At 36.7% G+C, this 16,296-nt stretch overlaps 1 protein-coding gene across 2 annotated transcripts in view; it reads right to left on the reverse strand.

The window, feature by feature from the left end:
• The window catches only part of cdkal1 (CDK5 regulatory subunit associated protein 1-like 1), a 649,501-nt gene that overhangs the window by 173,738 nt on the left and 459,467 nt on the right, over positions 1-16,296 (reverse strand). For both annotated transcript variants that reach the window (XM_045226277.1, XM_045226278.1), the window contains exon 11: positions 11,692-11,872. In XM_045226277.1, the coding sequence (XP_045082212.1) occupies positions 11,692-11,872 (181 nt within the window). The remainder of the gene's footprint in view (positions 1-11,691; positions 11,873-16,296) is intronic.

Genomic DNA, 16,296 nt, shown 5'->3' on the forward strand with positions numbered 1-16,296 from the left:
ATTAATAACGAACATGTTACCTATTCATTAATAACGAACATGATGTTACCTATTCATTAATAACGAACATGATGTTACCTATTCATTAATAACGAACATGTTACCTATTCATTAATAACGAACATGTTACCTATTCATTAATAACGAACATGATGTTACCTATTCATTAATAACGAACATGATGTTCCCTATTCATTAATAATGAACATGATGTTCCCTATTCATTAATAATGAACATGATGTTACCTATTCATTAATACTGAACATGATGTTCCCTATTCATTAATAATGAACATGATGTTCCCTATTCATTAATAATGAACATGATGTTACCTAGTCATTAATAATGAACATGATGTTACCTATTAATTAATAATGAACATATTACCTATTCATTAATACTGAACATGATGTTCCCTATTCATTAATAATGAACATGATGTTACCTAGTCACTAATATTGAACATGATGTTACCTATTCATTAATAATGAACATGATGTTACCTATTCATTAATACTGAACATGATGTTACCTATTCATTAATACTGAACATGATGTTACCTATTCATTAATACTGAACATGATGTTTCCTATTCATTAATACTGAACATGATGTTTCCTATTCATTAATACTGAACATGATGTTACCTATTCATTAATACTGAACATGATGTTACCTATTCATTAATACTGAACATGATGTTACCTATTCATTAATACTGAACATGATGTTACCTATTCATTACTACTGAACATGATGTTACCTATTCATTAATAATGAACATGATGTTACCTATTCATTAATACTGAACATGATGTTACCTATTCATTACTACTGAACATGATGTTACCTATTCATTAATAATGAACATGATGTTACCTATTCATTAATACTGAACATGATGTTACCTATTCATTAATAACGAACATGATGTTACCTATTCATTAATAACGAACATGATGTTACCTAATCATTAATAACGAACATGATGTTACCTATTCATAAATAACAAACATGTTACCTATTCATTAATAACGAACATGATGTTACCTATTCATTAATACTGAACATGATGTTATCTAGTCACTAATATTGAACATGATGTTACCTAGTCACTAATATTGAACATTACATTGCCTAGTCATTAATAATGAACATGATGTTACCTAGTCACTAATATTGAACATTACGTTACCTATTCATTAATATTGAACATTACGTTACCTAGTCACTAATATTGAACATTATATTGCCTAGTCATTAATAATGAACATGATGTTACCTATTCATTAATAATGAACATGATGTTACCTATTCATTACTATTGAACATGATGTTACCTATTCATTAATAGTGAACATGATGTTACCTATTCATTAATAACGAACATGATGTTACCTATTCATTAATAATGAACATGATGTTACCTATTCATTAATAATGAACATGATGTTACCTATTCATTAATACTGAACATGATGTTACCTATTCATTAATACTGAACATGATGTTACCTAGTCACTAATATTGAACATTACGTTACCTATTCATTAATATTGAACATTACGTTACCTAGTCACTAATATTGAACATTACATTGCCTAGTCATTAATAATGAACATGATGTTACCTATTCATTACTATTGAACATGATGTTACCTATTCATTAATAGTGAACATGATGTTACCTATTCATTAATAACGAACATGATGTTACCTATTCATTAATAACGAACATGATGTTACCTATTCATTAATAACGAACATGATGTTACCTATTCATTAATAACAAACATGATGTTCCCTATTCATTAATAATGAACATGATGTTACCTATTCATTAATACTGAACATGATGTTACCTATTCATTAATACTGAACATGATGTTACCTATTCATTAATACTGAACATGATGTTACCTATTCATTAATACTGAACATGATGTTACCTATTCATTAATACTGAACATGATGTTACCTATTCATTAATAACGAACATGTTACCTATTCATTAATAACGAACATGACGTTACCTATTCATTAATAACGAACATGACGTTACCTATTCATTAATAACGAACATGACGTTACCTATTCATTAATACTGAACATGATGTTACCTATTCATTACTATTGAACATGATGTTACCTATTCATTAATACTGAACATGATGTTACCTATTCATTAATACTGAACATGATGTTACCTATTCATTAATACTGAACATGATGTTACCTATTCATTAATAATGAACATGATGTTACCTATTCATTAATACTGAACATGATGTTACCTATTCATTAATACTGAACATGATGTTACCTATTCATTAATACTGAACATGATGTTACCTATTCATTAATACTGAACATGATGTTACCTATTCATTAATACTGAACATGATGTTACCTATTCATTAATACTGAACATGATGTTACCTATTCATTAATACTGAACATGATGTTCCCTATTCATTAATAATGAACATGTTACCTATTCATTAATAATGAACATGATGTTACCTATTCATTAATAATGAACATGATGTTACCTATTCATTAATAATGAACATGATGTTACCTATTCATTACTATTGAATGTGATGTTACCTAGTGACTAATATTGAACATTACGTTACCTAGTCACTAATATTGAACATTACGTTACCTAGTCACTAATATTGAACATGATGTTACCTATTCATTAATAACGAACATGATGTTACCTATTCATTAATAACGAACATGACGTTACCTATTCATTAATACTGAACATGATGTTACCTATTCATTACTATTGAACATGATGTTACCTATTCATTAATACTGAACATGATGTTACCTATTCATTAATACTGAACATGATGTTACCTATTCATTAATACTGAACATGATGTTACCTATTCATTAATACTGAACATGATGTTACATATTCATTAATAATGAACATGATGTTACCTATTCATTAATACTGAACATGATATTACCTATTCATTAATACTGAACATGATGTTACCTATTCATTAATACTGAACATGATGTTACCTATTCATTAATACTGAACATGATGTTACCTATTCATTAATACTGAACATGATGTTACCTATTCATTAATACTGAACATGATGTTACCTATTCATTAATACTGAACATGATGTTCCCTATTCATTAATAATGAACATGTTACCTATTCATTAATAATGAACATGATGTTACCTATTCATTAATAATGAACATGATGTTACCTATTCATTAATAATGAACATGATGTTACCTATTCATTAATAATGAACATGATGTTACCTAGTCACTAATATTGAACATTACGTTACCTATTCATTAATATTGAACATTACGTTACCTAGTCACTAATATTGAACATTACATTGCCTAGTCATTAATAATGAACATGATGTTACCTATTCATTAATAATGAACATGATGTTACCTATTCATTACTATTGAACATGATGTTACCTATTCATTAATAGTGAACATGATGTTACCTATTCATTAATAACGAACATGATGTTACCTATTCATTAATAACGAACATGATGTTACCTATTCATTAATAACGAACATGATGTTACCTATTCATTAATAACAAACATGATGTTTCCTATTCATTAATACTGAACATGATGTTACCTATTCATTAATACTGGACATGATGTTACCTATTCATTAATACTGAACATGATGTTACATATTCATTAATACTGAACATGATGTTACCTATTCATTACTACTGAACATGATGTTACCTATTCATTAATAATGAACATGATGTTACCTATTCATTAATACTGAACATGATGTTACCTATTCATTACTACTGAACATGATGTTACCTATTCATTAATAATGAACATGATGTTACCTATTCATTAATACTGAACATGATGTTACCTATTCATTAATAACGAACATGATGTTACCTATTCATTAATAACGAACATGATGTTACCTAATCATTAATAACGAACATGATGTTACCTATTCATAAATAACAAACATGTTACCTATTCATTAATAACGAACATGATGTTACCTATTCATTAATACTGAACATGATGTTATCTAGTCACTAATATTGAACATGATGTTACCTAGTCACTAATATTGAACATTACATTGCCTAGTCATTAATAATGAACATGATGTTACCTAGTCACTAATATTGAACATTACGTTACCTATTCATTAATATTGAACATTACGTTACCTAGTCACTAATATTGAACATTATATTGCCTAGTCATTAATAATGAACATGATGTTACCTATTCATTAATAATGAACATGATGTTACCTATTCATTACTATTGAACATGATGTTACCTATTCATTAATAGTGAACATGATGTTACCTATTCATTAATAACGAACATGATGTTACCTATTCATTAATAATGAACATGATGTTACCTATTCATTAATAATGAACATGATGTTACCTATTCATTAATACTGAACATGATGTTACCTATTCATTAATACTGAACATGATGTTGCCTAGTCACTAATATTGAACATTACGTTACCTATTCATTAATATTGAACATTACGTTACCTAGTCACTAATATTGAACATTACATTGCCTAGTCATTAATAATGAACATGATGTTACCTATTCATTACTATTGAACATGATGTTACCTATTCATTACTATTGAACATGATGTTACCTATTCATTAATAGTGAACATGATGTTACCTATTCATTAATAACGAACATGATGTTACCTATTCATTAATAACGAACATGATGTTACCTATTCATTAATAACGAACATGATGTTACCTATTCATTAATAACAAACATGATGTTCCCTATTCATTAATAATGAACATGATGTTACCTATTCATTAATACTGAACATGATGTTACCTATTCATTAATACTGAACATGATGTTACATATTCATTAATACTGAACATGATGTTACCTATTCATTAATACTGAACATGATGTTACCTATTCATTAATACTGAACATGATGTTACCTATTCATTAATAACGAACATGTTACCTATTCATTAATAACGAACATGACGTTACCTATTCATTAATAACGAACATGACGTTACCTATTCATTAATAACGAACATGACGTTACCTATTCATTAATACTGAACATGATGTTACCTATTCATTACTATTGAACATGATGTTACCTATTCATTAATACTGAACATGATGTTACCTATTCATTAATACTGAACATGATGTTACCTATTCATTAATACTGAACATGATGTTACCTATTCATTAATAATGAACATGATGTTACCTATTCATTAATACTGAACATGATGTTACCTATTCATTAATACTGAACATGATGTTACCTATTCATTAATACTGAACATGATGTTACCTATTCATTAATACTGAACATGATGTTACCTATTCATTAATACTGAACATGATGTTACCTATTCATTAATACTGAACATGATGTTACCTATTCATTAATACTGAACATGATGTTCCCTATTCATTAATAATGAACATGTTACCTATTCATTAATAATGAACATGATGTTACCTATTCATTAATAATGAACATGATGTTACCTATTCATTAATAATGAACATGATGTTACCTATTCATTACTATTGAATGTGATGTTACCTAGTGACTAATATTGAACATTACGTTACCTAGTCACTAATATTGAACATTACGTTACCTAGTCACTAATATTGAACATGATGTTACCTATTCATTAATAACGAACATGATGTTACCTATTCATTAATAACGAACATGACGTTACCTATTCATTAATACTGAACATGATGTTACCTATTCATTACTATTGAACATGATGTTACCTATTCATTAATACTGAACATGATGTTACCTATTCATTAATACTGAACATGATGTTACCTATTCATTAATACTGAACATGATGTTACCTATTCATTAATACTGAACATGATGTTACATATTCATTAATAATGAACATGATGTTACCTATTCATTAATACTGAACATGATATTACCTATTCATTAATACTGAACATGATGTTACCTATTCATTAATACTGAACATGATGTTACCTATTCATTAATACTGAACATGATGTTACCTATTCATTAATACTGAACATGATGTTACCTATTCATTAATACTGAACATGATGTTACCTATTCATTAATACTGAACATGATGTTCCCTATTCATTAATAATGAACATGTTACCTATTCATTAATAATGAACATGATGTTACCTATTCATTAATAATGAACATGATGTTACCTATTCATTAATAATGAACATGATGTTACCTATTCATTAATAATGAACATGATGTTACCTAGTCACTAATATTGAACATTACGTTACCTATTCATTAATATTGAACATTACGTTACCTAGTCACTAATATTGAACATTACATTGCCTAGTCATTAATAATGAACATGATGTTACCTATTCATTAATAATGAACATGATGTTACCTATTCATTACTATTGAACATGATGTTACCTATTCATTAATAGTGAACATGATGTTACCTATTCATTAATAACGAACATGATGTTACCTATTCATTAATAACGAACATGATGTTACCTATTCATTAATAACGAACATGATGTTACCTATTCATTAATAACAAACATGATGTTCCCTATTCATTAATAATGAACATGATGTTACCTATTCATTAATACTGAACATGATGTTACCTATTCATTAATACTGAACATGATGTTACATATTCATTAATACTGAACATGATGTTACCTATTCATTAATACTGAACATGATGTTACCTATTCATTAATACTGAACATAATGTTACCTATTCATTAATAACGAACATGTTACCTATTCATTAATAACGAACATGACGTTACCTATTCATTAATAACGAACATGACGTTACCTATTCATTAATACTGAACATGATGTTACCTATTCATTACTATTGAACATGATGTTACCTATTCATTAATACTGAACATGATGTTACCTATTCATTAATACTGAACATGATGTTACCTATTCATTAATAACAAACATGATGTTCCCTATTCATTAATAATGAACATGATGTTACCTATTCATTAATACTGAACATGATGTTACCTATTCATTAATACTGAACATGATGTTACCTATTCATTAATACTGAACATGATGTTACATATTCATTAATACTGAACATGATGTTACCTATTCATTAATACTGAACATGATGTTACCTATTCATTAATACTGAACATGATGTTACCTATTCATTAATAACGAACATGTTACCTATTCATTAATAACGAACATGACGTTACCTATTCATTAATAACGAACATGACATTACCTATTCATTAATACTGAACATGATGTTACCTATTCATTACTATTGAACATGATGTTACCTATTCATTAATACTGAACATGATGTTACCTATTCATTACTACTGAACATGATGTTACCTATTCATTAATACTGAACATGATGTTACATATTCATTAATAATGAACATGATGTTACCTATTCATTAATACTGAACATGATGTTACCTATTCATTAATACTGAACATGATGTTACCTATTCATTAATACTGAACATGATGTTACCTATTCATTAATACTGAACATGATGTTACCTATTCATTAATACTGAACATGATGTTACCTATTCATTAATACTGAACATGATGTTACCTATTCATTAATACTGAACATGATGTTCCCTATTCATTAATAATGAACATGTTACCTATTCATTAATAATGAACATGATGTTACCTATTCATTAATAATGAACATGATGTTACCTATTCATTAATAATGAACATGATGTTACCTATTCATTACTATTGAATGTGATGTTACCTAGTGACTAATATTGAACATTACGTTACCTAGTCACTAATATTGAACATTACATTACCTAGTCACTAATATTGAACATGATGTTACCTATTCATTAATACTGAACATGATGTTACCTATTCATTAACATTGCATTAAGTGGAAACTTCACTGGATACACATTCACATTGTCAATAATGAATGACAGAATAAAAAAATTAATAAATAAAAAGCCAATATCCTATTTTCCCTTGTTTTCATCTTTTGTAGGAACATTTATGGATTGAAGAATATAAAACAGACAAAAAATGTTGTAATTCAAGACAGTTAAAATATGAGAGAGAAATGTCTCCTTGAAATGAACTGGCATCTGACTGACTAGTGCTTCTGCTGAATTACTCCTACTGGTAGAATTCAGTCTGAGGGAAACGCCTGGCTCAGTTCACAAACGGCACTGTATTAATTACCATTAATGCTGAGAGAGATATCTCTCTCACACACACACACACACACACACAAGGATATATTAAGAGAGATGAGAACTGAACTCCAGTGTCTTTGAAGGTGTTAATCCAGTAAGCGTTATAAAACACTCCAGGCCATATAATATTCACAGAAAATCTTCTTGACATAATTGGAACGGGTTTTTATGTTCAGATGATGAGAGGGAGAACTTTCAGTCTGTTTTTCGTTGATAGAGACACAAACTCCAAATGTTGAATATTCAGAATCAGACATACTAAAACACATTTAAATACATCTCCTGCTTGACTATTTATTAGCCCTGACAGCTGGGTGATTCAAGCCATCATCATCTGAAACATCCATGCATTACTACAGCCTAATACCTGATGTCAATACAGTACTTAGGATAATATGATTGAGCTCGCTGAGTTTAGGCTGGCATCCTTTTAGACAGGCCGAATCAACTCCTTTCAGTCATGTCACTGGCAGTAGGAGTGGGGTTAGTTTCATTTCAAGTCAGTCTGTTAATTTCCCTCATTGGAATTTCTGTTAACCTCCTGAATTGACTAAATTGAAATGGAATTGATCCCAACCCTTCTGCCCTACGTAGTCTTATTACCAGACCCCCAGCTTGTGGTTTAGCGCTACACAGAGCCATTATAACAGGCCTTGATGTAGTCTGCCATGTGGAATGGGTTGAAACACCTGTACAAACAGAGCTGAGCCTGGGCCTGAGGCTATGTCACAAATAGCACCCTATTACCTATTTAGTGCACTACTTTTGACCAGGGTCCATAGAGTAGTGCACTATTATTGGGAGCCATTTGGGACGCAGCCCTGGTGTTGATTGAGACCTGATGTGTAGGTCCCTCTCCAGACAGGGGCCTTTACATGTCTGCCAGCATGATCACACGTCTACCAGCCGCAGAGCCAGACAAAGTCCCTGTGTGTGTTTAAGATGAACTACATTGCAGTCAGACTGCTCAGAATCACAAGTTCCCTTACATCCTGAATAACTACTTCCTAAGCTGAGTGATTCAAACGGATACCCCCAAACACACTGTCTCCCTGCTAGTACCCTGTTTCACTCAGCCCTGCTCATATCATATTACCGTACTGAAACTCTGCCTCCAAACACTCTGGTCCATGTTAAACTCTACTGCCTCCAAACACTCCGGTCCATGTTAAACTCTACTGCCTCCAAACACTCTGGTCCATGTTAAACTCTACTGCCTCCAAACACTCTGGTCCATGTTAAACTCTACTGCCTCCAAACACTCCGGTCCATGTTAAACTCTACTGCCTCCAAACACTCTGGTCCATGTTAAACTCTACTGCCTCCAAACACTCTGGTCCATGTTAAACTCTACTGCCTCCAAACACTCTGGTCCATGTTAAACTTTACTGCCTCCAAACACTCCGGTCCATGTTAAACTTTACTGCCTCCAAACACTCTGGTCCATGTTAAACTCTACTGCCTCCAAACACTCTGGTCCATGCATTTATTTACATCTGTTGTGCAGATTCTGAGCGGGAAATGGGCTGGGACAACTTCAAAACAAGACCAGGAAGCACCCAGATTCTTAGTGAGATAGCTCAGTCAGGGCCATGCTGAGAGTGATACATTTGAAAGGCAGAGGTGGTCAGAGTAACAGAGACAAACTGACAGGTCAAGAGCTGAAAGCCACACTGCCTACCTGTGTACTTGGCTCAGAGAGAGAGAAACTCTGATAGGTCAAGAGCTGAAAGCCACAATGCCTGCCTGTGTACTTGGCTCAGAGACAGAGAAGAATGATCTTCCTTTATTTCACCATCTGATCACATGGAAGAGGAAGAATAACTCTGTTACAATATGTGGTCAAATGGAAACAGGTGTGATGTGGTGGAACATGTGGTGTGATCACACACACCTGAAATCAACCTAAATCAAGTGCAACTCAAGTATTTAAAAGTAGTTGACCAATGTATTTGACCCAGGTCTGTGATGTATCAGGTGGGAAAAGGAGCATAGCGGACCACTTGTGAGAGGACCTGGTCAATCTTGGCGGGGGTAGAACTGGTTAGGGTAGTATCAGGAGGGGTTAGGGGTAGAACTGGTTAGGGTAGTATAAGGAGGGGTTAGGGTAGTATCAGGAGGGGTTAGGGTGTAACTGGTTAGGGTAGTATAAGGAGGGGTTAGGGTAGTATCAGGAGGGGTTAGGGTGTAACTGGTTAGGGTAGAATCAGGAGGGGTTAGGGGTGTAACTGGTTAGGGTAGTATCAGGAGGGGTTAGGGGTGTAACTGGTTAGGATAGTATCAGGAGGGGTTAGGGGTGTAACTGGTTAGGGTAGTATCAGGAGGGGTTAGGGGGTGTAACTGGTTAGGGTAGTATCAGGAGGGGTTAGGGGGTGTAACTGGTTAGGGTAGAATCAGGAGGGGTTAGGGGTGTAACTGGTTAGGGTAGTATCAGGAGGGGTTAGGGGTGTAACTGGTTAGGGTAGTATCAGGAGGGGTTAGGGTGTAACTGGTTAGGGTAGTATCAGGAGGGGTTAGGGTGTAACTGGTTAGGATAGTATCAGGAGGGGTTAGGGTGTAACTGGTTAGGGTAGTATCAGGAGGGGTTAGGGGTGTAACTGGTTAGGGTAGTATCAGGAGGGGTTAGGGGTGTAACTGGTTAGGATAGTATCAGGAGGGGTTAGGGTGTAACTGGTTAGGGTAGTATAAGGAGGGGTTAGGGTAGTATCAGGAGGGGTTAGTGTGTAACTGGTTAGGGTAGTATCAGGAGGGGTTAGGGGTGTAACTGGTTAGGGTAGTATCAGGAGGGGTTAGGGGTGTAACTGGTTAGGGTAGTATCAGGAGGGGTTAGGGGTGTAACTGGTTAGGGTAGTATCAGGAGGGGTTAGGGTGTAACTGGTTAGGATAGTATCAGGAGGGGTTAGGGGTGTAACTGGTTAGGGTAGTATCAGGAGGGGGTTAGGGGTGTAACTGGTTAGGGTAGTATCAGGAGGGGTTAGGGGGTGTAACTGGTTAGGGTAGTATCAGGAGGGGTTAGGGGTGTAACTGGTTAGGGTAGTATCAGGAGGGGTTAGGGGTGTAACTGGTTAGGGTAGTATCAGGAGGGGTTAGGGGTGTAACTGGTTAGGGTAGTATCAGGAGGGTTAGGGGTGTAACTGGTTAGGGTAGTATCAGGAGGGGTTAGGGTGTAACTGGTTAGGGTAGTATCAGGAGGGGTTAGGGGTGTAACTGGTTAGGGTAGTATCAGGAGGGGTTAGGGGGTGTAACTGGTTAGGGTAGTATCAGGAGGGGTTAGGGGTGTAACTGGTTAGGGTAGTATCAGGAGGGGTTAGGGGTGTAACTGGTTAGGGTAGTATCAGGAGGGGTTAGGGGTGTAACTAACTCACCACTTGGGCGGGGACCTGGTCCATCTTGGCGGCGGGGGTGCCAGGCCGGGGGTAGAACTGGTTGATGAAGAGGCTGGGGAAGCGATACTCCTTCACCAGGTCACATGTCTCCTGGAAGTCAGCATCCGTCTCCCCTGGGAAACCACAGATGATGTCCGTTGCGATGGTGATACCAGGAACCCTGAGAGAGAGGGAGAGAGGGAGAGAGGGAGAGAGAGAGAGAGGGAGAGAGAGAGAGAGAGAGAGAGAGAGAGAGAGAGAGAGAGAGAGAGAGAGAGAGAGAGAGAGAGAGAGAGAGAGAGAGAAAAGGTTATTTACATCATATTATCTGAATGAAAGTACCTAAAACACCTCCAATGGGACCAGGAGCATTCATATTCATAGCTTACATATCACAATACAGAATCAGGGTAAGATGAACAAGAAACTAAAGACATATCAGAAATGTGTCAAGGAAACATCATTTAACTAACTACAGGATGTGTGACGCAAGTCAGTTGAAAATCAACATTGGCGTGTGATGTCTGTCCACTGTTGCTATGCAGATCTTCTCTCTGTGGGATAATTCCAGCAACAGTACCTTATTAGCAGCCTCAATGACAATCGATTATTGGCCGGGTCCGTGATTGAATTAGGACCTCTGCAGAGGAATGGTTCATTGATCCTGGTTTGCATAGATTCTATTATTATTGAACTCTGATTCACAGGTTCAAACCAACTTCAAGGCTATCTCCTGCTGAGTAGGTGGAACCAACACAACAGAACAGAGAGAGGGGTGGAATAGTGGAGCAGCAAACAACCTTTCATGTCTGACTAGGAGAGAGGGAGAAGTGACAGACTGGGAGAGGGAGTGGGGGGCAGACTGGGAGAGAGAGATGACAGACTGGGAGAGAGAGATGACAGACTGGGAGAGAGAGGTGACAGACTGGGAGAGAGAGGTGACAGACTGGGAGAGAGAGATGACAGACTGGGAGAGAGAGATGACAGACTGGGAGAGAGAGATGACAGACTGGGAGAGAGAGGTGACAGACTGGGAGAGAGAGATGACAGACTGGGAGAGAGAGATGACAGACTGGGAGAGAGAGATGACAGACTGGGAGAGGTGACAGACTGGGAGAGAGAGATGACAGACTGGGAGAGATGACAGACTGGGAGAGGTGACAGACTGGGAGAGAGAGATGACAGACTGGGAGAGATGACAGACTGGGAGAGGTGACAGACTGGGAGAGGTGACAGACTGGGAGAGAGAGATGACAGACTGGGAGAGAGAGGTGACAGACTGGGAGAGAGAGATGACAGACTGGGAGAGAGAGGTGACAGACTGGGAGAGAGAGATGACAGACTGGGAGAGAGAGGTGACAGACTGGGAGAGAGAGATGACAGACTGGGAGAGGGAAAGGTGACAGACTGGGTGAGAGGGTGAGAGGTGACAGACTGGCTGAACACATCAGTTTCCTTCTACAGTGACCCCTGACATTACTGGCTGAACATCTGTCTCCTGCTACAGTGACCCCTGACATTACTGGCTGAACACATCAGTCTCCTTCTACAGTGACCCCTGACATTACTGGCTGAACACATCTGTCTCCTGCTACAGTGACCCCTGACATTACTGGCTGAACACATCAGTCTCCTTCTACAGTGACCCCTGACATTACTGGCTGAACACATCTGTCTCCTGCTACAGTGACCCCTGACATTACTGAGTGAACACATCTGTCTCCTGCTACAGTGACCCCTGACATTACTGGCTGAACACATCTGTCTCCTGCTACAGTGACCCCTGACATTACTGAGTGAACACATCTGTCTCCTGCTACAGTGACCCCTGACATTACTGAGTGAACACATCTGTCTCCTGCTACAGTGACCCCTGACATTACTGGCTGAACACATCTGTCTCCTGCTACAGTGACCCCTGACATTACTGAGTGAACACATCTGTCTCCTGCTACAGTGACCCCTGACATTACTGAGTGAACACACCTGTCTCCTGCTACAGTGACCCCTGACATTACTGGCTGAACACATCTGTCTCCTGCTACAGTGACCCCTGACATTACTGAGTGAACACATCTGTCTCCTGCTACAGTGACCCCTGACATTACTGGCTGAACACATCTGTCTCCTGCTACAGTGACCCCTGACATTACTGAGTGAACACATCTGTCTCCTGCTACAGTGACCCCTGACATTACTGAGTGAACACACCTGTCTCCTGCTACAGTGACCCCTGACATTACTGAGTGAACACATTGGACAATCAGTTGATATAATGAGCCGTCCTACAATTAGCGACAGGAGAAAATCCTCCTCCAGATGGGTTAGCAGCTAAGAGGTCGTTCCACTTCAATACTCGAGGAAATCAGTTAGAGAGGAAGTGGTGGTCCTAAGCACCTCCATAGACAATGTATTGTATGGGTATGACTAGAAGACTAGCGATGTTACGCAGCAATCTGAAGCCTTCATTGTCTGATCATTGGGTAATGTACAAGACGACAAACAATTTGGATTTAACGCAGAAATCTTTAAGCTACATTTGTAGACATCCTCGTAACATTACTTTGCTTTTATAAACTGAGCCGGATGAGGTTGGAAGACAAGTATCTGAACTGAACCCTAGACTTTAAAGACTTCTGTGGACAGCCTGAGAAACCAAACGCTGCCAACCAAAACAACCAATACCAGGGCCCATATTCACAGCTTTTAGATCATAATAAATGAGATAATATGGACAAGGAGGACCTGATCCTAGATCAGCACTTCACTCGTACTCTGAGATGCTTGATACATATGGCCCCTGATCCTAGATCATCACTCCAAGACCATTTTTGAACACATGCTTCTTCTCTCTCTCCTGATTGTATTCCTCTTCCTGATGTTGTTGGTTTGAGCCTCCTGTGGTATCCTTACATTTTACATTTTAGTCATTTAGCAGACACTCTTAACCAGAGCGACTTACAGGAGCAATTTGGGTTAAGTGCCTTGCTCAAGGGCACATCGACAGATTTTTCACCTAGTCGGCTCGGGGATTAGAACCAGCGACCTTTCGGTTACTGGCACAACGCTCTTAACCACTAAGCTACCGTACCATCTTTATTAGCCCTCATCGAGCTTCCTCTCGACATCAAATCTGGATTTATGTGCACTTATTGACAGACGTCCATTTCTAATCACATGAAGTTGATCCTTGTGTTTCCAGGAGATAACACCTGGCCTACCGATGTCTGCTCGGCCCAGAGTCATTCATATTCAAGAGGTTCAGCAGGGCTCTTATGAATCCTTGATCTTTCCAACCAACCCAAGTGGAGGAATACAAACATGGTCTTACTGTATATTCCTCTTCCCAAGCCTTGTTTCCCTGTCATATACAGAGCCTGTGTTCCAATAGCCACACTAGCATACCACTTGAACTCTTGCTCAATAAATTGCTTCATTCAAAGTATTATGCAAGTGTGGAACATAAGGGTTGGAACACGGCCATAGCCAGTCTTAAGTCTCCACAAGCTTGTGTTCAGCTTGAGTCTGTGGGTTTGTATTGTAGTCAGATGGGTTGTGTTGTATATGTGACTCGTTTCAGGAAACTAGGCGTATGTCGTGGGTCACTACTTCACAGGAGAGCCATTTGAACATAAACTTTTTTTTAAAATCAAAATGCGTTTTTTGGCAGAAATGCCTTCTGGAACATGTGAACTTTAATGTGCCTTAATAACAAACTTGTATGCCATCTGTAAATACTAATACAATTGTTATATTACGATACTAGTTGGTTAAACCACAGAAAAAGACAGCAACCTTCCCACTAGCCATGATTGGCTGAGATAATGAGTGGGCTGGACATGCAGAGAGAGGAGTTCGGATTGGTCTGCCATATAGAGGGCTTCTGTTTATTTGAGCTGGTCAGTATGTGTAGGTAATCCTGTCTAACGTGGCTTTTTAAAAAATGTATTGTGTAGTGGAGCTGCATAAGTGTTGCTCTCCACTTTCTGGAGGATCAAGTTTTGAAATCAGTGGAATTAGAGTATGATAGCTAAAGAGATAGAGAAAACACCTGTCTCCGGATTACATCTTCAAACTAAGGGCAACAATGGCATCCGTGACAGGGAGACGTGTCCATCATGCATGATGTATACGGATAAGATAGTCTAGTTAGCTACATTTTCAGATATTACACATTTCTACTTTTGACAGAAAGTGGTTTCATTTCAAGTTAAAGTGTACTGTTAGCTAGCTAGCTAAGGTTAGCGGGCTGGCTCGCTCGCTAACATTACGCGTATGAATTTATTATTTGTATCTCAGAGCCATTTGCTTGCTAACATTGAACCTGGTTGGTTTGCTACCTGCAGATTCAAGCAGGGTAGTAAAGTCATGAGTTGGGAGTATGGTTAATTGTTTAACTAGCTAGCTAACGTTAGCTGGCTGGCTCGCTAGCTAAAGTCACGTGTATGTTCTTAGTATTCGTATCTCAGAGGCATTTGCTTGGCTAGTTAGAGCCTAATGCTAGCTAGCTAACATTGAACCTGGCTGGTTAGCTAACTGCAGATTCATGCATGGTAGTAACATCATGAGTTGGGATTATGGTTCATTGTTTAGCTTGCTAGCTAA

Source organism: Coregonus clupeaformis, chromosome 17, assembly GCF_020615455.1.
Source record: "Coregonus clupeaformis isolate EN_2021a chromosome 17, ASM2061545v1, whole genome shotgun sequence".
In the NCBI taxonomy this organism is placed as follows: domain Eukaryota; kingdom Metazoa; phylum Chordata; class Actinopteri; order Salmoniformes; family Salmonidae; genus Coregonus; species Coregonus clupeaformis.